Raw genomic sequence first — 25,495 nt, forward strand, 5'->3', positions numbered from 1 at the left:
TCTTCTTTATAGAAGGGAGAATACTCCAAGTCTGATAAACTCGGAGCGGAACTCTTCTTTATAGAAGGGAGAATACTCCAAGTCTGATAAACTCTGAGTGGAACTCTTCTTTATAGAAGGGAGAATACTCCAAGTCTGATAAACTCGGAGCGGAACTCTTCTTTATAGAAGGGAGAATACTCCAAGTCTGATAAACTCCGAGCAGAACTCTTCTCTATAGAAGGGACAATACTCCAAGTCTGATAAACTCCGAGCGGAACTCTTCTTTATAGAAGGGAGAATACTCCAAGTCTGATAAACTCGGAGCGGAACTCTTTGTTATGTTTATGTCTGATGCTGTGGTACCCTTAACTTTGACATGTTTTGTCACAATGCCTGACTGTCAATAAATAATTTATATGCTAATTTTGTATTTTACAGATGGAGATTTACCTTCTACTTCTCCGTGTTTGTGTATGGTGTGGTGGTCCTATGGGATGTAAGTAATAGCCAATCATCAGACATAGCCTCACCTTGTTATTAGTGTGTATACTGTAGGTAGGGGTCGGATCACATGTTATGTGTGTGAAGGTCATGCTTTTTATACCATCAGTATCAATCTCTATTTGTAGACAATTTTTAGAGTTAAAGGGTTTACTATTATAGAATTTAACATGCTCTATAGGATATGTTCATATCCAATTGCGTTTGTAATGCCCTATATGCTGTAAAATGAACCCTTAATTTATATATTATAACCTGTCAACAGTAAATTGGCTACTTTTGAAAATCAACCAGCTGTTTAAATAGCCTAAGTAAAACACTGAAAATACATTGGAGTATTGTATCTTTATATTGGACACTAACATCATACTTATGGTATATATATATACTATAAACTTGTATATTTTAGTTCCATCTGAATTTAGCCTATGGGATAATATTTTCTACCCAGAGTTGATTTTGCCGTCCCATTCAGTTCCCTTCTTTAAGGAAACCTAGGATAGTCATTTCTGGTTGAGTGACAAAAAGATGAAAAATGAAATGGTGGCCAACATTTCTTGTTTTAATGTATTTTCTCATGTACATTTCAGAAACCATGGTTTGTAGATTCTACACATTGCTGGGTTGGCTACCCTCATCATGTAAGTAATCTGGACGAATAAGTGTACAAACAGTAAGAATATTAAAGAAAAAATTATTGAAATTTGCAGGCCGGTCCAGCTTTAACCATGAGAAAGTTCCTTTTTGTTAATATTTACAAATAAGTCAGGTTTTTACCCTGAAACAGTTCATTAACATGACATTTAAATCTGTAGAAGTGATCGTTATGTAATTAAATGCCTGACCTACTTACAGTATTGATGTAGATTTTTTGTCGTTGCAGCACATCCCACCAGCCATATTTTGGTACTACATGATAGAAATAGGATTCTACTCCTCTTTGATGTTTTCACAGTTTATAGACGTCAGACGAAAAGTAAGTTTTTGCTGTTGTATTTTGCCCTATTCAAAATTTGGAAAACATTAGACAATCAATGGTCTTTGGGTTTTTTCTTTATATTGGTTATTTCTTAAATAACAATGAATAGACTGGCTTCAAACTGACAAACCTGAGTACAGTGTTCTCTCAATCAAATGAAATATTTTATTAGTGAAAGTGAAACTTCATGCAGTATAAGTTAGCTTAATATTCCTGACAAGATTTCAAAGAATGGTTTTTAATGATCTTTCTTAACATTCATGCGAAAGAAATTGCAGTTTTGCACAAACTTTGTTACAATATGTGTATATGATGTGTTCTAGCTTTAATTTCTGTATAATGAATCATGATCATAACCTAGTGTCTGAGCATCTTATGCACAATGTTGTGTATTGTAATTACCGCATTTTCTTACTTCATAATAATATCATATCAACTCAGCAATACACTGATCTACTCTATGTTTTTATGAATAGTTTATCAAGATATCGTATCAACTCGGCAATACACAGTTCTACTCTATGTTTTTATGAATAGTTTATCAAGATATCGTATCAACTCGGCAATACACAGATTTACTCTATGTTTTTATGAATAGTTTATCAAGATATCGTATCAACTCGGCAATACACAGATTTACTCTATGTTTTTATGAATAGTTTATCAAGATATCGTATCAACTCGGCAATACACAGATTTACTCTATGTTTTTATGAATAGTTTATCAAGATATCGTATCAACTCGGCAATACACAGATTTACTCTATGTTTTTATGAATAGTTTATCAAGATATCGTATCAACTCGGCAATACACAGATTTACTCTATGTTTTTATGAATAGTTTATCAAGATATCGTATCAACTCGGCAATACACAGATTTACTCTATGTTTTTATGAATAGTTTATCAAGATATCGTATCAACTCGGCAATACACAGATTTACTCTATGTTTTTATGAATAGTTTATCAAGATATCGTATCAACTCGGCAATACACAGATTTACTCTATGTTTTTATGAATAGTTTATCAAGATATCATATCAACTCGGCAATACACAGATTTACTCTATGTTTTTATGAATAGTTTATCAAGATATCGTATCAACTCGGCAATACACAGATTTACTCTATGTTTTTATGAATAGTTTATCAAGATATCGTATCAACTCGGCAATACACAGATTTACTCTATGTTTTTATGAATAGTTTATCAAGATATCGTATCAACTCGGCAATACACAGATTTACTCTATGTTTTTATGAATAGTTTATCAAGATATCGTATCAACTCGGCAATACACAGATTTACTCTATGTTTTTATGAATAGTTTATCAAGATATCGTATCAACTCGGCAATACACAGATTTACTCTATGTTTTTATGAATAGTTTATCAAGATATCGTATCAACTCGGCAATACACAGATTTACTCTATGTTTTTATGAATAGTTTATCAAGATATCATATCAACTCGGCAATACACAGTTCTACTCTATGTTTTTATGAATAGTTTATCAAGATATCATATCAACTCGGCAATACACAGATCTACTCTATGTTTTTATGAATAGTTTATCAAGATATCGTATCAACTCGGCAATACACAGATTTACTCTATGTTTTTATGAATAGTTTATCAAGATATCGTATCAACTCGGCAATACACAGATTTACTCTATGTTTTTATGAATAGTTTATCAAGATATCATATCAACTCAGCAATACACAGTTCTACTCTTTTTTTTAATGAATAGTTTATCAAGAATATTTCTTAAATGTTCAAGCTTTATGTACAAAGAATCTGGAGACAATATTGCCTTTCAAATCGATGATCTTTCCCTGAAAAAAATCAACTATTGCCGTTAAATTTGTACACAATCAACTTGAATTTATATTTCTTCAAAAAAATGTTTTCAAATTATACAAAAATAATTTTAAGTGTGAGCATTTCATGTGGTTTCATAATGACTATTTATAATGAAATTTAATTTGAAATTTAACATAAAAATTAATGAGAATGTATGGTTTCAGGATTTCTGGGAGATGTTCACACACCATGTAGCCACCATGCTCCTGCTGTGCTTTTCCTGGTGCGGAAACTTTGTCCGCGTCGGCACCTTGGTATTGGTCATTCATGATGCAGTCGACTTCTGGATGGAGGTATCTAAGCAACAGCCAATCACAGCATTTGTTCAAGTATTACTATGCAAAATGATAAAGTAATGTGGTACATTATTAGCCTTGTGTTATCTAAAACTAAGAATATTGTCCTGAAAGTGGTATTTAATCAGTGTCACATTGACCCAGTGTCAAATACAGCGTTCAGAAAATAAATTCTTATTCTTAGATATTCTTTGTGACAAGACAAAAGAGATTTGCAATACTGTGACACCGCAGAAACCAAACCCCCTTCATCCTAAGTTGGCCACCTTTATTCCCAGTAGATGTTCAGACATTTTAATGCCTTTAATAAAGTCTAGTTTCTAAGACTGGCTGATTACTGGTGCAATTTTGTAATAAATCTGTTCAATTAAACACTCTCTGGATATTGGTCGCTTGATAGGCTGATAAACAGATTAGTGGTGACTGGATACTGGAACAACCAGATTAGTGGTGGCTAGTTAGTGGAACAACCAGATTAGTGGACGCTAGATAGTGGAACAACCAGAATAGTGATGGCTAGATAGTGGGGCAACCAGATTAGTGGTGGCTAGATCCTGGAACAACCAGATTAGTGGTGGCTAGATACTGGAACAACCAGATTAGTGGTGGCTGACTAGAGGGACATCTAGTTTAGTGGGTACAGAAAAGTGGAATATCCAGATTAGTGGTGACTGGATAGTAATACATCCACATTAATGGTGGCTTGATATTGGGACAACCAGATTAGTTGTGGCTGGATAGTGGGACAACCATATAAGTGTTGGCTGGATAGGGGGACAACTGGATAAGTGGTGGCTGGATAGTGGGACAACCAGATAAGTGGTGGCTGGATAGTGGGACAACTTGATAAGTGGTGGCTGGATAGTGGGACAACTGGATAAGTGGTGGCTGGATAGTGGGACAACTAGATAAGTGGTGGCTGGAAAGTGGGACAACTAGATAGTGGATTATTTCCAATCTTCTGTAATGTTATATTTCATTTCACCCAACTTCACGTCATATCTTTGGTCAAAAAACAGAATTGATTCAGATTTTCTTACAATATGACATTAATGTTTTTGGTTTTGTAGGCAGCTAAAATGGCAAAGTACCTGAAGGCTCAGCGTCTGTGTGATGTGCTGTTTGCCATCTTTGGTATAGTTTGGTTTGTCACCAGACTTGTCATATTCCCAGTTAGGTAGGTACTTTAAACTTCGTGCATGGCGACTATATCATAATAACATGGAATGTGAGCTTTGATTCAGTGAGTGAGAATGTGCCATAATTAGTAGATGGTTTAGCATGTAATGTAGATCGCTGCCACCTGATTCAATTGTATGTTCCTCATTATAGGATCATTTCACTGATTAACTATTCAACTGGAAAAAAAAATTCAATCAATATTTAAAGAATCATATAGTAGGTAATATGATTACTACACTTTACGTATATGAATATTAAATATTACCATCTATGTATCATTATGTAAAGTTATAATTCAAATATAATTATTCCTGTGTGTGTGTCATTATTATGAAGTTTGATTATTACTTATATACAATTATTTGTTTAATTATTTATATTTATATTTCTCCTTTAGTGATTATGTATTAAATTTCAGTTATTATGAATTATGATAACATGTATTGATTATGAATTAAATCTTAAACATTTATAAACATACAGATGAAATATTTACCCACCACAAGATACTTAGCTTTAAATGTTAATAAAAGTGCATAGTTTTACCTTCATGGGGTTATATTACAAAAAACTGCAGGAAAGAAAATATTTTAGTAACGTAAGGGAGATAACTGTGGGTAAATATTTCATCTGTGATATCATGGAAGGCACACTGTCATGCTGTAAGTTTGTGTTGAGAGATCTGTCCCTATCCTTCTACTCCTCCGTGTACAGAATTTAATTTATCTACGTTATTAGTCTTCCCTTGACTGAGAATGTCGACTCTATATTTTGTTTCTTAACTTTTGCTACAAAAATTCACTGATGATTATCAATTATCAGTTTAACCATCCTATTTATGACATATGCAAATCAAGTACCATCTTTCTTGTTAAAGACTTCTACAATAAATACCTTATGGTGAGGTAGATCAACCCCGTACAGCATTACCAGGACAGAGAATGGCGCATTGCTGTTCGTAAATAAATCCACAGCCAACTTTACTCCAGTCTCTTAATTCACTCGTTAATTGCTTCAAAGTAATTTAAACTGCTAGAATAGTGCCAGTATTAATTTTAGACCTTACGTTTTGTCATAATTTGGCATGTTCATGTTTTTTAATCAAATAATTTCATTTAAAACCTGGAAGAGATCAAATTTTTGGATAGTCCAATACCGTTAATAATAGCAGCATGTTTTTCTTTTTAAGCATGAAAGATATATCATGACCTTAGAATATAAAAAAAAATGTGTTGGTGTTTTTAAATTTGTTTTTAACTTATCTAGGTACAGGTTCTGAATTAATAATAATAAGAAACTAGTTTCACTGACTGAAAACACCCAAAGTTGGTTTGATACAAGATCACTGAATCAAATTAACAAACATGAAGCTACTGGAACTTTTTGAACATTTACGTTACGTAATAATGTCGTTATTATAAACTTAGTTCTGTCCACTTGATTGTGGGTTAATTAGGACATGTGTTCCTATCCCAACGGACCTGACCTATCCCTGTGTACATCACACTAACACAAATGTTTGCTGTGATATTTATAGCATGTAGATTATCTCCTCTTACATAGAAGCCTAAATCCTTTTCAAACCCTACACTGATCCTGGAATGAAAGTTCAAGCAATTTGTGATCACTTTTGAGGTTAGCTTATGCAATGAGTAAGGCTTACATTCTTGTCATTCGATTTCTTGCTTCATTCAGCCAAACCCAAAATTGAGGAATTGTTTTCATATTTAATGTCAAGAACATCAATCAATCCACAAAGTTAACAAAAATATCTGCAAAAAAAATAAAAGTTTTAGTTGTTTGGTTTAAAGATAAAAAAAAAATATTCATGAAAAAAGGTAATGTCTGCAATAGGTAGCGGTACCATTAAGTGGTATAAAGATTTAGATTGGTAAACTGCATGTTTTTATCCTACTAGAAGATCAATTGGGTTATGACAGTGCACTGTAGCTTAAGTTTACAGTATTTGAAGGACATTATTTCCTTGTATTTGTAGATGTTTATGGTGGTTATGTAGAGGCTTTAGTTTGGCTATGTTAGTGCACAGAATATAAACTCCACGAATTATTAACGTCCTGTTAAGAGTCGGTATAGACTAGTATTGAATTGAATATAATTGACAGCCCCCTCTAGAACTCATTAGGATTTCTATCATGTATATTTGCCCCATTAGGAGTTGTATCATGTATATTTGCCCCATAAGGATTAGTATCATGTATGCTAATTGCCCCACTAGGAGTTGGATCATGTACGATATTTTCCCACTAGGAGTTGGATCATGTATGATATTTGCCCTCTAGGAGTTGGATCATGTATGATATTTGCCCCACTAGGAGTTGGATCATGTATGCTAATTGCCCCACTAGGAGTTGGATCATGTACGATATTTTCCCACTAGGAGTTGGATCATGTATGATATTTGCCCTCTAGGAGTTGGATCATGTATGATATTTGCCCCACTAGGAGTTGGATCATGTATGATATTTTCTGACTAAGAGTTGGATTATGTATGATAATTGCCCCACTAGGAGTTGGATCATGTATGATATTTGCCCCACTAGGAGTTGGATCATGTATGATATTTTTTCCCCACTAGGAATTGGAACATGTATGATCTTTGCCCCACTAGGAGTTGGATCATGTATGATATTTTCTGACTAAGAGTTGGATTATGTATGATAATTGCCCCACTAGGAGTTGGATCATGTATGATATTTGTCCCACTAGGAGTTTGATCATGTATGATATTTGCCCCACTAGGAGTTGTATCATGTATGATATTTGCCCCACTAGGAGTTGTATCATGTATGATATTTGCCCCACTAGGAGTTGTATCATGTATGATATTTGCCCACTAGGAGTTGGATCATGTATGATATTTTTTCCCCACTAGGAATTGGAACATGTATGATCTTTGCCCCACTAGGAGTTGGATCATGTATGATATTTTTTCCCCACTAGGAATTGGAACATGTATGATCTTTGCCCCACTAGGAGTTGGATCATGTATGATATTTTTTCCCCACTAGGAATTGGAACATGTATGATATTTGCCCCATTAGGAGTTGGATCATGTATGATATTTCCCCACTAGGAGTTGGAACATGTATGATATTTGCCCCATTAGAAGTTGGATCATGTATGATATTTGCCCCACTAGGAGTTGGATCATGTATGGTATTTGCCCACTAGGAGTTGGATCATGTATGATATTATTTCCCCACTAGGAGTTGGATCATGTATGATATTTGTCCCACTAGGAGTTTGATCATGTATGATATTTGCCCCACTAGGAGTTGTATCATGTATGATATTTGCCCACTAGGAGTTGGATCATGTATGATATTTCCCCACTAGGAGTTGGATCATGCATGATAATTGCCCCACTAGGAGTTGGATCATGTATGATATTTGCCCCACTAGGAGTTGTATCATGTATGATATTTGCCCCACTAGGAGTTGTATCATGTATGATATTTGCCCCACTAGGAGTTGTATCATGTATGATATTTGCCCACTAGGAGTTGTATCACATATGATATTTGCCTTATAGGAGTTGTATCCTGTATGATATTTGCCCACTAGGAGTTGTATCCTGTATATTTGTCAGGCTATTACAGTTAGATCATGTTATGTGACATCTAACATAACCCCTGCCTGGAGATTTCATCATTTTGAGTGACATTTAAATACTGCAGTTAGATATTTCTTTAGTGACATTTTCTTATGATACTGACAGTTATTTTTGTTTAAGTGACAATTCACCGCAGTGGCGTTTAATCATATAATCACTTGCTTACTGCAATAAAATCATATATATATACACTTTTGTTGAAGATGAAATATGCATATATGTGTGTTGATACAAAAGTCTGCACTCTACCTTGAGTCCTTTTTAGTGTCTGTTAGTCCTTAGCATGCAGATTGTGTACATTATCACACATTGGGCTCTCTTTGTGTAACTCTTGTTCAATGTACAGATCTTAGACTCCACGTATTTCGTAGCATTGATCTGTATAGTAGTACTGCATTGTAAGAGAAAGAAGCTTTTTCATGCATTTATATATAAATACATATAAATTTCATGCATTTGTATATAATTAAACATAGATTTAATGCATTTATATATAAATACATATAAATTTCATGCATTTGTATATAATTAAACATAGATTTAAAGCATTTATATATAATTCTGTATATACTTATGCATTTATATATATCTTATATATAGCGCATTCACTGGGGGACTATTATTATGCGCAATATTTGCATTCATTCATTAGGCTATGAATGCAATAATGAATACATTCATAAGGCTTCGAATACAATAATAAATGCATTCATTAGGCTGTGAATGCAATAATAAATGCGTTTGAACCACAATTGATTTGGACTGATTGATATTACACTGGATTTCTTTAGAGATGCCAGCTATATAGTGACAATGTTTTATCACATATATCCACCACGTTTGATGTTTGATCATGATCAACTCTGTCTGCCTGTGTTAACATTATATAGCATCATCGTATCATTGTCTGTGTATGTGCTTTAGTGGTGTAGAATGAGCTATTGTGCTTGAGTGTTTGTTATCCTCGCTTTACTACTTACCCCATTTATATACACTAACTCGGCCTGTAGTAGCATGTGAGATGTGTGTGTTGTAACAAAGCTGGGGCAAAGCTACCCTGCATGTCATGGACGTCCCTACCAATAGTCAGATTAGAAATACATTTTTTTTAATTGATCAGAAAGCAAAGAAATTAATGTGTTTCATGCTTTTACATTGATAAGGAATATAAAAACTGAAATTGATTCCAAGTCAGAAATAAGACTGTTCAATCCCAACCATTGTGTTGCGTATTTTGCATATTTCCCTAGATTTGTGTTGTGTAGTGTGTATGAATACATTTGTATAGATAAAGACAGTCGTCTTAAAGAGCTCATTATCACAGTAGTAAGCACTTCATAAAGGTATTGTCAAGTAATAACGCAATATCAGACCTGTTTTGGTTGGAAAATTAAGTATGATTATTGGTATAGATTGCATGTGACTTGTGAAATCTGTTGTCTTGGTATATTAAGTTATGAGTTTTGAGTTTTGAGTTGGGTTGGGTTGGTGTGTTTTGTTCACTTTTGTTTAACAGAAGACATTTGAGGCACACTGTTCATCGAATCTCTGATAAACATTGCTTTGCCTTCAAGGTGAGGGGTGGTGTTTGTTTTATTTGTTTACTATTTTACAGTGGGCTTAGCTTTAATACTTTAACCAAGAGGGCAAGCATCACCACATTAACATGAGGAGGAATAGGAAAACATCAAGTCCATTATACACCGTTAACACCATGACAGTACTGTATTATTTACCGTGTAGTGTTTCTAGGAGGATAGTGTTAACACCATGACAGTACTGTATTATTTACCGTGTAGTGTTTCCAGGAGGATAGTGTTAACACCATGACAGAACTGTATTATTTACCATGTAGTGTTCCCAGGAGGATAGTGTTAACACCATGACAGTACTGTATTACTTACCGTGTAGTGTTCCCAGGGGGATAGTGTTAAAGTGTTAACACCATGACAGAACTGTATTATTTACCATGTAGTGTTCCCAGGAGGATAGTTTTAACACCATGACAGTACTGTATTATTTACCGTGTAGTGTTCCCAGGAAGATAGTGTTAACACCATGACAGTACTGTATTACTTACCGTGTAGTGTTCCCAGGAGGATAGTGTTAACACCATGACAGTACTGTATTACTTACCGTGTAGTGTTCCCAGGAGGATAGTGTTAACACCATGACAGTACTGTATTACTTACCGTGTAGTGTTCCCAGGAGGATAGTGTTAACACCATGACAGTACTGTATTACTTACCGTGTAGTGTTCCCAGGAGGATAGTGTTAACACCATGACAGTACTGTATTACTTACCGTGTAGTGTTCCCAGGAGGATAGTGTTAACACCATGACAGTACTGTATTACTTACCGTGTAGTGTTCCCAGGAGGATAGTGTTAACACCATGACAGTACTGTATTACTTACCGTGTAGTGTTCCCAGGAGGATAGTGTTAACACCATGACAGTACTGTATTACTTACCGTGTAGTGTTCCCAGGAGGATAGTGTTAACACCATGACAGTACTGTATTACTTACCGTGTAGTGTTCCCAGGAGGATAGTGTTAACACCATGACAGTACTGTATTACTTACCGTGTAGTGTTCCCAGGAGGATAGTGTTAACACCATGACAGTACTGTATTACTTACCGTGTAGTGTTCCCAGGAGGATAGTGTTAACACCATGACAGTACTGTATTACTTACCGTGTAGTGTTCCCAGGAGGATAGTGTTAACACCATGACAGTACTGTATTACTTACCGTGTAGTGTTCCCAGGAGGATAGTGTTAACACCATGACAGTACTGTATTACTTACCGTGTAGTGTTCCCAGGAGGATAGTGTTAACACCATGACAGTACTGTATTACTTACCGTGTAGTGTTCCCAGGAGGATAGTGTTAACACCATGACAGTACTGTATTACTTACCGTGTAGTGTTCCCAGGAGGATAGTGTTAACACCATGACAGTACTGTATTACTTACCGTGTAGTGTTCCCAGGAGGATAGTGTTAACACCATGACAGTACTGTATTACTTACCGTGTAGTGTTCCCAGGAGGATAGTGTTAACACCATGACAGTACTGTATTACTTACCGTGTAGTGTTCCCAGGAGGATAGTGTTAACACCATGACAGTACTGTATTATTTACCGTGTAGTGTTCCCAGGAGGATAGTGTTAACACCATGACAGTACTGTATTATTTACCGTGTAGTGTTCCCAGGGGGATAGTGTTAACACCATGACATTACTTTATTATTTACCGGGTAGTGTTCCCAGGTTGATAGTGTTAACACCATGACAGTACTGTACTATTTACCTTGTAGTGTTCCCAGGAGGATAGTGTTAACACCATGACAGTACTGTATTATTTACCGTGTAGTGTTCCCAAGGGGATAGTGTTAACACCATGACAGTACTGTATTATTTACCGTGTAGTGTTCCCAGGAGGATAGTGTTAATACCATGATAGTACTGTATTATTTACCGTGTAGTGTTCCCAGGAGGATAGTGTTAACACCATGACAGTACTGTATTATTTACCGTTTATTGTTCCCAGGAGGATAGTGTTAACACCATGACATTACTTTATTATTTACCGTGTAGTGTTTCCAGAAGGATAGTGTTAACACCATGACAGTACTGTATTATTTACCGTGTAGTGTTCCCAGGAGGATAGTGTGATCATGATACTATCAGATAAGATATATAGCATCACCATTAGGGCAGACACATTTTCTATAAGAGTTTCTGTATCTCAATACTATTTCTGTGAGGACAAGTTTTACACATTTCCCATAAGGATTACATTTCCGTGAGGGCAGGTTTCAGTGTTATTTCATGATGGATAAAATAACACCATTAATTTTGGTGCTGCAATTAACTATGTGATTAACATGAAGTACTGGGTAACAGTTTTCTGCAGTAGAACTAGATTAGGTAATTCAATTAAAATTAAAAGGATAGAATGCATTCTTATTCCCAAATAGTCATGTGAGTTTGATATGGTAAATTTAAAACACGCGTCAATATCAGGATATGTAAATGTGTATGGGGAGATATTTGGCAGGTGATGTCATTTTTTACTTTGGGTGTTTGTGTGTGACGATTTTACTGGCAAAGCTTTATTAATTGTGTTGTATTTAATGGTGATATGGAGGGACATGTGTGTTGTATTTTATGGTGATATAGAGGGACATGTGTGTTGTATTTAGTGGTGATATGGAGGGACATGTGTGTTGTTTTTTATGATACTCTGGTGAAATAAAGGATGGATGTCTATTATGCTTGATGATAGAAAATACTTTGTTTTTATCGTCGCTATGGCAACATGTAAACTGTGACTGGTGATCACAGTGCATGGGTATCTTTTCTGTTCAGGTCAGACGGTCTTGTTTATAAATTTGAGTTCTTATACATCCATGGTGAATGTTTACCGTTTTGTTGCATTGTCAAACTTTGGTTTCCTCAAACGTTTCTTAAATAGGCATGTAGTAGATGTCTACCATTGTGTGGTCGAACCTACAGACAGAGAATTGAGTGTCTAGCACTAGGAGTCAAACCGTCGGGTAGTCTACAGATCGAATGTCTACCATTACATGGTCAAACCTACATGTACAGATGAAATGTCTACCATTGTGTGGTCGAACCAACAGGTAGAGAGTTGGATATTTGCCTTTATGAGGTCAAACCTTCACCTACAGATCAAATGTTTACCATTTTCTGTTCAAGTTAATGTTTGTATTGAGATGCTCTACAGTATATTTTTGTACCTGCACAGAATAGATTTGTCATAATTACTATATAACATTTGTGTAATGCCCTATCTAGTCTGAGGACAGGGTGGTAGCAGCTTTACTCCAGCACACCATGTGATCCCCTTTTGTGCCTCCATGTGTGTGATAGTGTGTATGTTGGAAGTTGTATAGATGTTCTGTCTGTTCTGGGTCAGAGTTTCCAATGGCTCGTTTTGATAATAGTATCACAAGATCAATACCCAGCCCACACCACACTTGAAATTGTTTTGTTCCTGTTGGTACAAGTTTGAGAAAGTTATGAGTTGATATGTAATACAAAGTTCGCATTATGACATTTCCTTATTGAACTTAAAGGAAAGGTAAATTGCAGTTTAACTCTTTTGGACCCAGCTTTTAAATTGGCCAATTGAAAAACCTCAGAAATTCCAGCAATTTACATCCAAAAGTTAACCCTTAAACATACCCTAGATTAAGTCTTTAAAGGTTTTACATTGACACTGAGCAGCAATACTAACTATTGGTTTTCCACTAACATATTATCCTGTTTGAAGTAGCCATGCACACCTAATTCAGGACTGTTCCTAAGATAAGTACATTTAATTATACTTCGTATTTATATCTAGGTATATTGATTGTTTTTGTTAAACTTGAAAGTACTTTTCTGAATGATTTTTCTCATAAACCTCAGGTATTTGAAATTTTTCATTTTTATTTTGAAGAATATATTATTATTCAAAATATTTTGTAACAAAATTTCTGTAATAGCAATGGACCTTGTACCATCCGATAGATAAAATTACAACTTTTGAAAATATTTTTTAAAAAAAATCAACTTTCAGATTTAAATGATTTTTCACAGTAAATAACAAACCAGGAAGTAGTTCAGTATGATGAAAATACTGTAAACTCATATTTTGTGCCACCAAAGTTTTGCTAAACCAATTTGCCCAGTAATGGACCATTCACCCGTTGTTTATGATTTTCTTGATATGTTAAGTTAAAAAAAGCGTCTTCCTTTTAGTTATATTTACCTGCATTTTCTGGTGAAATTAAAACAGCGGATTATTTTTTCCTGTCTGGCTACTTAGTATATCTCCTGTGGTTCTTGAGTAAATACATCTGTCAGACTTTAAATATAACAACTTGTTAATTAGTTTAAACCATATTTTATTTCATTTTTTTCATGTCATACATACAATACATAAGTACAGGATTCAGAAAAAAATATTTGTAAATTATTTCTCATTCTGTCAGTCTTTAAATATAACAACGTGTAAATTCTATCTCTTTCTGTCAGACTTTGAACATAAAATCTATAAGTTATTTCTCATCCTGACATATAAACTTCATTGTATATTTGAATTGAGTTTATTTATTAAATGCTGTTGGCAACAGTCTTTCTTATTTTGAGGAAAACATAATCATTTCCCAATCTAGTATTTTATCTCTGTTCTTCAATTGAAAAATATTCAACATTTTTCCATTTTATTTCTTAAAAAAAAACCCACAACACTTTGTTGTAATGATAGTAAACCTGTATAATTAGAACTATTACTTCTGTCGGCCCCTGAGAGTATCCTGTACACAGAAACATGGATCTTGTTGTGTTATTTATAGCCGTAATGGTTTTGTGTGGACAGTGTGCCTTTAATGATTCTGTTTTTGTGCTGGTCAGTATTATGCTTTGAAGACAAACATTAGATGTTGTGTTTATCTGTGATGTTCTTCAACTCCTGGTGAAACGTTTTCAGCTGATTGAAAATGTTTTCATTTAAAATTGGTTGAAGTCTTCCATAGTTATATGTGAACATAAATATTTTAAGAATTTTTGTTTGAAATATTATTAAAAATTCTGTTTTAGTTTGCTTAGATATTTCAATACAAGATTTGATTAATGCCTTAATTTTTTATTTATTTTTAATTAAATTAGACGAGAGGGGAGATAATTTATACTATGCTGAAATGTGTGTGTCTGTTTGTGATATGTTGCATGATAATCGGCATCATTTTAATTTATGATTGGTTGTTGTGTACAAGATAGATGTTAATGTGTTAACACTGATGAGTATGACTTTAATGTACCTTACCATCCACAACTATAATGTCACACAGTTCTTGAAGATCTTCATTTAAAACAGCATTTACACACAGCACGACTATTCTACAATTTCATTTTCCATAAAGTGTCACAGATAGTAAAAATTATTAACTTAGTTATTAAAAAAACAATCACACATAAAAAATTACCAGACATATTATATAAAAAAAAACACATTAAAATCTTTTGATAGAGAAATTAAACATTTATGTCCAAAATAGTTTGGAGCTCAACCTTTACAAAAAAAGAAGGTTGTAGAGATTTTTTTTTACAAAAACGAAAGTTAATAGAGAACGCAAACTTCACAAAAAAATGAAAGATTTTAGGGAGCACAAACTTAACACATTGACAGATTGTAGTGGATGCAAACTTTACACACAAAAAAAGATTGTAGGGAACACAAACTTTACACACAAAAAAGATTGTAGGGAACACAAACTTTACACAAAAATGAAGAGTTTAGGGAACACAAACTTGAAACAATAGCAAGTGGGTTGGAAACACATACTTACTCAGAAATATAGAGTATTGGGAACACTAACTTTACACAAAAGGAAGCATGTAGCAACAGTTCAGAGAACAATCTTTATTCAAAAAGATAGATACTCTTGTATGGGTTACATCCTTAACAAATGTACAAACCTAAGTTAGTTATAAGAGGCCAATATTGCAAACAAAGTTCAATGAGCCACTATCATATGAATAGAGATAGTTAGTATCTTATGCAGCCACATCATACATCAGAAAATCAATCACACACTTGTTGATAGTTTTCCTGGCCTAGAAGGGCCATGTGAGCTTATGCCATGGCATAGTGTGTGTCAGTCAACTTTTTCTTTAAAATTCTACTAGTCCAGAACAGCTGGGTGGATTCTGAATAAGTATGGTCATTGAAACAGTTGAAATCCCCACTCCATGATCATATATTATATATAATTGCAGGGTATGAGGAGGTTAATATAATCATACTACCAGAATAAATCCCAGTGGTATTGACCTGCCCTTGGTGACTTAGTCCCAGGGCTATAATATGGAAACAATTGTTATCCACACCCTATAAATAAAAAATTGCTTGCTGGGCATGAAGAGGCACACACTCATGCTTACTGGATTAGGTTAGGAATTAGGCCCCATCCTACTGAATTTGTCCCTGGTTCATAACATATAAACAGTTACAATCCCTTCCCTATAACCATAAACATATATATAAATCTGATAACACATTCTTGGACTTTTGACCTGGGAGTTGCTTGTTATGTGATTGAAGAATGTAGCTCTCCTGGGGGCTGGGCTTAAAATTCCTCCTGAACGTTTAATCACACATCAGTTAACTTTTCTAAAAACAACTATTGCATAAAGGGAGGGAATCGCATCCGTGGATGCTGAGAGGCAGATCCAACATTGGGGAAACTGATAACTGCTAATATCATGATGAGCAATACAGGTCGTCTGGGCTTCTGTTTGATGTTTTTAAAAAGAGTTGGTTTTATGATAGTACTTTTGTGAAGTGAGCTCCTTGTTTGTATCTAGTGTGACTGTGGGAGTACCCAAATTGATAAACTAGATGTTAATGTTCTTTGTATCTCTTGAAAAGGGTACAAATCGCAACAAAATGCATTGATTTCTTTCAAAGTAAGATAAAACTACATTAATGCCATCCAAACACTCATAAAAAAAATTATATTGATTTTGTCCACATAATTTCTGTTCGATCATCTTACATATTTATTTCAAAAGTTTTGAAAAGTGTCACAAACTACAGAACAATTTGTAGAAATAATGATAGCTATGAACATTTTTACAAAGTGTAATTATACAGAATTAATTTCAAAGCATTTTTGCGATGCACCTTTTTGATAGTGTATCAATTTGGGTACCGTATCAATTTATCTCAGATGATAGTGTGGTTCATATTTACGATATTGTATGTTTGCATCCGAGCCCCTGAAGTTTGTTCCTGTTTTTAGTTTTGACAATTAGCCCTGATCTTTGCCCGGTGTTTTTGTTTTTGCAGGATCATACTGAGTACACTATTCTATGCCCACCCGATCGTCGGATTCGGGCCTGTGTACTATACCTACAACATTCTCTTGATCTCCTTGCAAACTCTGCATTGTGTATGGACAGTGCTGATAATCCGCGTCTTATTTTTTGGGTGGTACAAAAATCGAAAGGTAAAATTTATTGGTTTGTTGGGAAAACCTCTTAGTGGCATGGAGTACACAGTTTACGCAATTCTATTCTAATTTTTTTTTATTTATTTTTTTTAAATAATTATATATCAATTAAGGAATGCCTAAATTTGGTGTTTTTATGCATTTGATATTTTCAAATCAACTTTTTATCATTTTATGTCCAAAGTGATACACTGGCCTGGCTGTTTTCGATAAATGTTGAGGGAAAAAAGAAACGAATCAACCATATATGCTTTTCAAAATAATACTTATTTATTTAACATTTTAGGAGACAGGGTTAAGTAACTCGCACAAAGCCAAAGTGAAGATTTCTTGTTCACGTCTTTATCTGTTTCTTGCATCGAAATTTTCTCCCCATCTAGCTCAACTGACTATGAATATCAATAAATCGTCCATGTATTCACTGTCCTTACATACTTGCATTACCTATTAATCTCTGTAAATGGAAGAAACATCCGGCTGACATCTGGACTGATAGTCATATCCTCTGTCTGATTTGAGATGTATGTTTAGATTTTCTGCATGGTCGTTGTTGCCTTTTCTCTTCTAGGTTTCTTTTTTTCATGTTCCCTTTTCTTTGTTGTATCTTGTTACAAGACCTGTTGTATCATAACCGTATTAACCATCCCTGATATGTATCGATTCAGTTTTAAAATTTACAGAATACAAACCCAATCTCTCCAAAATATCGAGTTGACATGGAATTTTAGTTATGCTAAAATTGTTTTGTGTTATGTTCGCTCGAACAATGTTCATACTGATCAAAGGTCAGATGACAGGTAAAGGTTAAAACACTTAGCTTGAGATAAAAATGCAAGCATGAGCTTTCTTGCTGTTTTCGCTGGATAGTTTCAGTCAAAAGCAGAATAATTAAAGGAGGAGTGAAACCTTGTTAGTTTAGAAAATATGGCTTCTTGAATGAAATGAAATGCTTTCAGGATCAATGAAATAAGTATTGTAACTAAGGTTAAATGTTAACTTACTCTTAGCTACCTCCATAACAAAAGAGTTCTGCACAAGGAAATATATTTAATGAATGGCAAATTGGTTAATTATAAGTGTGGCAGTAACAATTAAAGGATTGAACACCCAGGTAGTTTGAATTAGTTTGTAACACATGTAGATCAGGATCAGGCCCAAATCATGTGTAAGGTGGCATACGTCCTTAAGGGGGATACATCTAACGCAAGTCATGGTATGTATAATATAGCATATATTCTTCAGATAAATTCCAGAATCGATTTTTAAGGCTGACGCGTTTCCCTAACAAGGTTTAACTTTATGTTGCCTAACATGCCAAAAAGGATGCTTGGGCCACTTTAAAGGGTCATCATCCTGAAATGACATACCCGGGACACGGTGCGATGACACTCCGTCCAGTTACATTATACTGACAACAGCTGTGTAGTAATTGCATGCATGATTCATTTGTGTAAAAACAGGGAGACACCCATCTTCCATTTCCATTTTTCCAACATTTTTTCTTGCATAGGTGATACTTTTTTCTTTAAACAAAACCAAACAATCATTCAAAAGTTTCATTATTCTACTTCATAGATTTTAGAAAACTTTTTTGATTTCGACGTAGCAAATACAATTGATAGTGGTGGATTTATGCGGCATGTCTTATAGAAATGAAAGTAAACATGTCAATTAAGTTCTCAGGGAATGCTTCTTCTAGAGTAAAGGAAAACTAGTTATATTAATTTCTGAACATTTATCAAGTAAGCATTGAATCTCATATTGAAGTGCAATATTTCATTGTGCTGGTAAATGCAGTATACTGGTAAACGGGTCAATCCCAGAACTACTTCTACAATGTGGATAAAAGATTAACATACTTGTCATGCTGCATGTCAAATCTGTCTGATGGTTGGCTAGAATTGCAGTGTGCATTAGAATTTCATGTTTTTAACATCATCATCTGATAGCTGGGACGCCTCGAAGAAAGAATAGAAGTTATCTCCCCCTTAGGGCCCTTTGTCATCTGATAGCTGGGACGCCTCGAAGAAAGAAAAGAAGTTATCACCCCCTTAGGGCTCTTTGTCATCTGATAGCTGGGATGCCTCGAAGAAAGAATAGAAGTTATCTCCCCTTAGGGCTCTTTGTCATCTGATAGCTGGGACGCCTCCAAGAAAGAATAGAAGTTATCTCCCCCTTAGGGCTCTTTGTCATCTGATAGCTGGGATGCCTCCAAGAAAGAAAAGAGGTTAGTTCAATTATATTCTTACTTAGGTTATTGTCCATATGTGTTTTAGGCAATCATTTATTTTGTGGAAACTAGAAAGGTATGCAGTTGTAAGTTTTTTGCTTTTCTCTGAAAGAATGGTAAAATGCTATATATGACTCTTGCTGTCTGTCCCTCTGTAAGCCTGAATGTATCAGGAACTGGTGGAATTACATTGGTCAGTGATTTTCCTTTAAAGTCCGTTAACACCAACTACTCACCAAATCTCATTGCTTTTCTTTTCTACAATGCTGTCCTGTCATGATCAGTTTCTGACAATCCTTTTCTGTGGGAGTTATCTCTCTTTGTACCTGTATATGAACATCTATTCTTCTCTGTATAACAGTCGGAGTAATCTCCCTTTGTACTCCAGCTCTATTTGTCTCTGATAATTAGTGCTATGTTAAAAGTCTTGGCTTTGCTTTGCAGTGAAAAATAAAACATTTCAAAGTTTTAGTGAGAGTGAACTTAAGCTACAGTTACTGGATGATATAGATGATATCTGTTCTGATACAGAGTGTAAAATCTGTGGTAAACTGTGTCCTTTGATACGACTAAGAGGTTGCTTCCCCTTCACGCTAGGTAATGGATGCTTGTGCACACTCTTCATTCTCACTTCTCTAGCAAACGCATACTCTCTGTCTACTTACCCAAATAATGTCTGGCCTTGTAGAATGATAAGCTTACGAACTGTTTACCCCCATAATGTCTCCCCTTGATGAATGATAAGCTTACTCACTGTCTGCTTGCCCAAATAATGTCTGGCCTTGTAGAATGGTAAGCTTACTCACTGTTTACCCCCATAATGTCTCCCCTTGATGAATGATAAGCTTACTCACTGTCTGCTTACCCAAATAATGTCTGGCCTTGTAGAATGTTAAGCTAACTCACTGTTTACCCCCATAATGTCTGGCCTTGTAGAATGGTAAGCTAACTCACTGTTTACCCCCATAATGTCTCCTCTTGATGAATGGTAAGCTAACTCACTGTTTACCCCCATAATGTCTGGCCTTGTAGAATGGTAAGCTTACTCATTGTTTACCGCCATAATGCCTCTCCTTGTAGAATGGTAAGCTAACTGTTTACCCCATAATGTCTTGCCTTGTAGAATGGTAACCTTACTCACTGTTTACCCTCATAATGTCTCCCCTTGTACAATGGTAAGCTAACTCTCTGTTTACCCTCATTATGTCTCCCCTTGTACAAAGGTAAGCTAACTCACTGTTTACCCTCATAATGTGTCCCCTTGTACAATGGTAAGCTAACTCTGTTTACCCTCATAATGTCTCCCCTTGTACAATGGTAAGCTTACTGTTTACCCCCATAATATCTCCCCTTGTAGAATGGTAAGCTTACTCACTGTTTACCCCCATTATGTCTCCCCTTGTAGAATGGTAAGCTAACTCACTGTTTACCCCCATAATGTCTGGCCTTGTAGAATGGTAAGCTTACTCATTGTTTACCGCCATAATGCCTCTCCTTGTAGAATGGTAAGCTAACTGTTTACCCCATAATGTCTTGCCTTGTAGAATGGTAACCTTACTCACTGTTTACCCTCATAATGTCGCCCCTTGTACAATGGTAAGCTAACTCACTGTTTACCCCCATAATGTCTCGCCTTGTACAATGGTAAGCTTACTCACTGTTTACCCCCATAATGTCTCCCCTTGTAGGATGGTAAGCTTACTGTTTATCCCCATAATGTCTCACTTGTAGAATGGTAAGCTTATTGTTTATCCCCATAATGCCTCCCCTTGTAGAATGGTAAGCTTACTCACTGTTTACCCCCATAATGTCTCCCTTGTAGAATGGTAAGCTTACTTACTGTTTACCCCCATAATGTCTCCCTTGTAGAATGGTAAGCTAACTCACTGTTTACCCTCAAAATGTCTCCCCTTGTAGAATGGTAAAATTACTGTTTATCCCCATAATGTCTGGCCTTGTATAATAGTAATGACTTTTGTTTTAGTGATATCACTTATTATTTACTCGTATAATCAATTAATAATTAAGCATAATATGGCATATTTTTTTTATGCTGATCTATATAACTAAGAGTTCAATACTTAACGATTATATATTTTCTCAGATACAATTATTGTTCAGGAGTCATAAGGCTTATTGATTCCGATCAATAATATGTAATTGCTATCAGAGTTGAGATCCTGTTGATAATATATATTTGATATCAATGTTGATATTTCCAGTGATACAGATATCGGTATTTGATATCAGATAATATCTAATAATACCTGACTAAAGTTTAGATACAGCATGATAAAGTATATTTACTAGTTCTATAACAACTGGTTTGTGGTATTACATATCTACTTATATTGGTCAATATAGTCAGTACAGGTTCACCCACTGTTCACCACCATTACAAAAAGGATATTGGTTTAAAATGCTGCAAACAAAAATATTTAATTATATTTTTGTGTACAAAATTTGAGTGGAATTAAGTTTGAATGTTTCAAAAATAGTTGGGAGGGGGTTGTTGTTTCTGTATAAGTATAAATTTATTGTTTCCTATAACAATAAACTGTAAATATGTATTATATATATTTTAGATTAGTATTAATTAAAGGGAAAATAAGAAGGAGAATATTTGTTACTGATGCTGTGATAGGTTGTTATGGGTTCTCAATTAATTTGATTTTCCAAATTTCTTATAACTCGTTGGTTTTGTGTCCCTATTTAAAGGCCTGCAATGATACTGTCCATCCTGCCTGGTTTAAGTGCCCCTCCCCTTCAAATAATACCAAACAGAAAAACTTCTGTACTCACTAATAATTCAAAACAATAGTTAGAGTTGGGGATAAATGCCAAGCTGGATAGATAAGCATCAGTTGATGGTGACCCTGAATGTCAAGGCTGTGATAATACAGAGAAGTCAGATAACCTACCTAACAAAAGGTCAAATTCCAGAAATCAAATTTCACAGTATCAGAATGTATAAATGTAGGATCGGCAATTGATAACAGAAAATGTACAACAGAAAAGAAAAGAACTTTCAACAGGAAACAAAACCATTGAATACGATGTACTAAGGGAGTTAACTCTAGGTGTTTTACCAATGATAGTCCCATCCTCGTTACCAAGCCTACACTGTACAACTGATCATATCTGGGGACTAACTCCCTCCTGCATATAAGATTCAAATTTGAGAATAAGCCGAATACACAGGGCCTTTTTTTTAATGACTAGATAATCCCTGGTCGTATTACAGATAACAAATGTTCTCAATGATGACCTAGATTGACCACATATATAATAGTACATCGTAATATGTACATTAAATTAATCATGGGGAGTTAATAATTGGGACTTTTAAAGTTAAGGTATTCATTTTTTCCAACCATTAAATCATTTCCAACTAAAGTGTATACATGTATAAATATTATTTTGCGGAATGACAGTTACGCACACATAATTTGCAGGATATTTTACCTTTTTCTAACACAGATTCACAATTTCCTGACTATTTAGGAAATTTAATGAAACAGTTGAGTAAAACAGATCACAAAAGTAGCTGTTAATTTTTACTGATAATCCCGATCTTTATAATATTGTTTTTAGTAATGTTATTCAAAAATTATTTACCCATCTGTGAGGTGTACCTTATTTTACTGACAAATTGGCGTTGCTACCACTTCCATCCACATTGTGTTTTCTAACCAAAACCTGCTAGCATGATGTTTATATATATGCATGCGTGTCTTTGTACTTGTGTGGTGTACTTTTCTATGTGTTTATAACATTTTTACCTAAATGTATTAATCATATCTACTAATTACTAAGTTTGTATATAGCCTGTGTACCTATTTTTTTCAGAATTAAGATTTTGACTGTTGGGCATGTGGTTATTATACACATTGTAATAGGTGATAAGTTTTTTTTGCAGCTCACACCACACCACACCAAGGTTTGCATTGTACTCTGCAGGGCGGTACGGTTCGTAACCAATGCAACTCCTTTATGTACAGTGGGGCAGAGTCTCCAACACTCCTTACACACTGTCGTATAGTAGGGTGATAGTCTTCATTATATACCCCACCATACCGTGAGACAGGGCCCACAAACTCCACTGTGTAGGGCTAATCTTGTCACATGTGGTACTGTACTGACAACCACTGCCATAAAGCAGGGTGCTACAGGGCTATAATCTCCAACACAGCTTACAAACTGACATCGATGCCAACCATGATAAGGATACAGTGCAGTGAGACTCATTCTGATGGCATCATAACATCTAGATCCTAAACTATGATCCTAAACTTCATAGGACAAGCACAAAATGATCAGAATGTTGGAATTTCAACAATTATAAATGATGAACTATGATGCCAGTTGAATGGGTTTCCCTGTGAGGTACGGCCTGATAGTATATGATGTATTGTGTATCCGTATGCTCTGTTGGTTTCTTTTTAGGGTGATCTACTCTACCTACTTTGAGTTGCCTGTGATTGTGGGTTATTTCCCCGCCATGTATATGTTTAACGCGATGCTATGCCTACTGCTGGTATTGCATGCCTATTGGTTCTCCCTCATCGTCAAGGTGACATACGACGTCCTCACAAACTCCGGAGAGGTATATACTGTCTTTTGTGTATCCTGGCTGCCGGTCACTGTTGCTGACCACAGGTCGAGGCAGTCTGCATGCTACAGGCTATGATTTGTCTTTTTGTGGCTGGATTTTTTCTTTGTCTTGATAGCTCACCTACAAACGAACAAGTGAGCTTATGCTTTGGTGCAAAAACACTGTCTGTCTGCAGTCAACTTTTCATATAATACGCAAGACCAGAATGGCTGAAATCTGAAAAGACTATTTTAGTTCTAATCAACAGATTTTAACCAAATTTGGTATAAGGGATCCATTGGTAATGGATTCTACATGAAAAAGATAAAGTGTGTGGCGCCGCTCGACAGAACAGCAGTTCCCAACAGTGGTAGATTTAAATTATTTTAATTTAGTAAGAAGCATCTTTTGGTCAAAAGTACTGGTTGGGAATAAGGTATAGGTAAAGAGCCGTACCGTAGAAATATTGATATTCTAACAGCAAAAAGAATTTGAGGCCAAATAAGGAATTTATTGATAAAATTTAAAGACTTTCATCATTTCAATCTTTTGACATGCATATAGCTAAAGACCAGTTGAGCTATTCAGGCCCTCTGAGCCTCTTGTTTGATTCCTATTTCATTTAATGTTTAATTTTCCACTTTAAGAGATCATAAAAGATGTTACATACAAAGATCAAATAAATCTTCAATTAAATAATCTTTAAACATAGAACCTTACATGACTGTTCATAAACCTTCTTTGTGACAATATTTTTTGTCATGATTTTCTTTAAAACATTAAGAATTCAAAATATCTCTTTATGATTCACATATTTGAATATTAAATGTTCAAATGTCTTCTGAAGAACAGAAAAGGCCTAGAGTTAAGATATTTTGCAATTAGCTCACTAGCTTGGAGTACTTAAAAGGGTTATAAAAAGAAATGACCCTTGCCATGTCAAAGGTCGCAGGGGTCAAATTTGTTCAAATGTCAAAGAAATGAAACCTTAAAGTATGGATATTTTGACATAGCTTGCTGGCATGGAGTGCTATAAAGTTTGTGAAAGAAATTACCTCGGCTCATATTAAAAGTGACGGGTCAAATTTGTATAAACACACAAAGGACTTTTTCTTAGTAACGAAAAGGCCTTCTGAATTGGGGTTATGCAAAGTTTTTGAAAAGTAATGACCTTTAGATATAGCCAAGGACCTATTTGTTTA

General features: G+C 35.0%; 1 protein-coding gene across 4 annotated transcripts in view; it reads left to right on the forward strand.

Moving 5' to 3' along the window:
• LOC110463365 (ceramide synthase 2-like) overlaps positions 1-25,495 on the forward strand; it is an 85,125-nt gene that overhangs the window by 47,129 nt on the left and 12,501 nt on the right. For 3 of the 4 annotated variants that reach the window (XM_021517891.1, XM_021517893.1, XM_021517894.1), the window contains 6 exons: positions 421-478; positions 1,074-1,124; positions 1,367-1,459; positions 3,497-3,625; positions 4,699-4,805; positions 24,146-24,305. In XM_021517891.1, coding sequence (XP_021373566.1) covers positions 421-478; positions 1,074-1,124; positions 1,367-1,459; positions 3,497-3,625; positions 4,699-4,805; positions 24,146-24,305 — 598 coding nt within the window. Of the gene's footprint in view, positions 1-420; positions 479-1,073; positions 1,125-1,366; positions 1,460-3,496; positions 3,626-4,698; positions 4,806-17,306; positions 17,467-24,145; positions 24,306-25,495 lie in introns of all 4 variants that reach the window. The other variant, XM_021517892.1, reaches the window with a different exon arrangement.

The sequence above is a fragment of the Mizuhopecten yessoensis genome, unplaced genomic scaffold (genome assembly GCF_002113885.1).
Source record: "Mizuhopecten yessoensis strain PY_sf001 unplaced genomic scaffold, ASM211388v2 scaffold10891, whole genome shotgun sequence".
Lineage (NCBI taxonomy): Eukaryota > Metazoa > Mollusca > Bivalvia > Pectinida > Pectinidae > Mizuhopecten > Mizuhopecten yessoensis.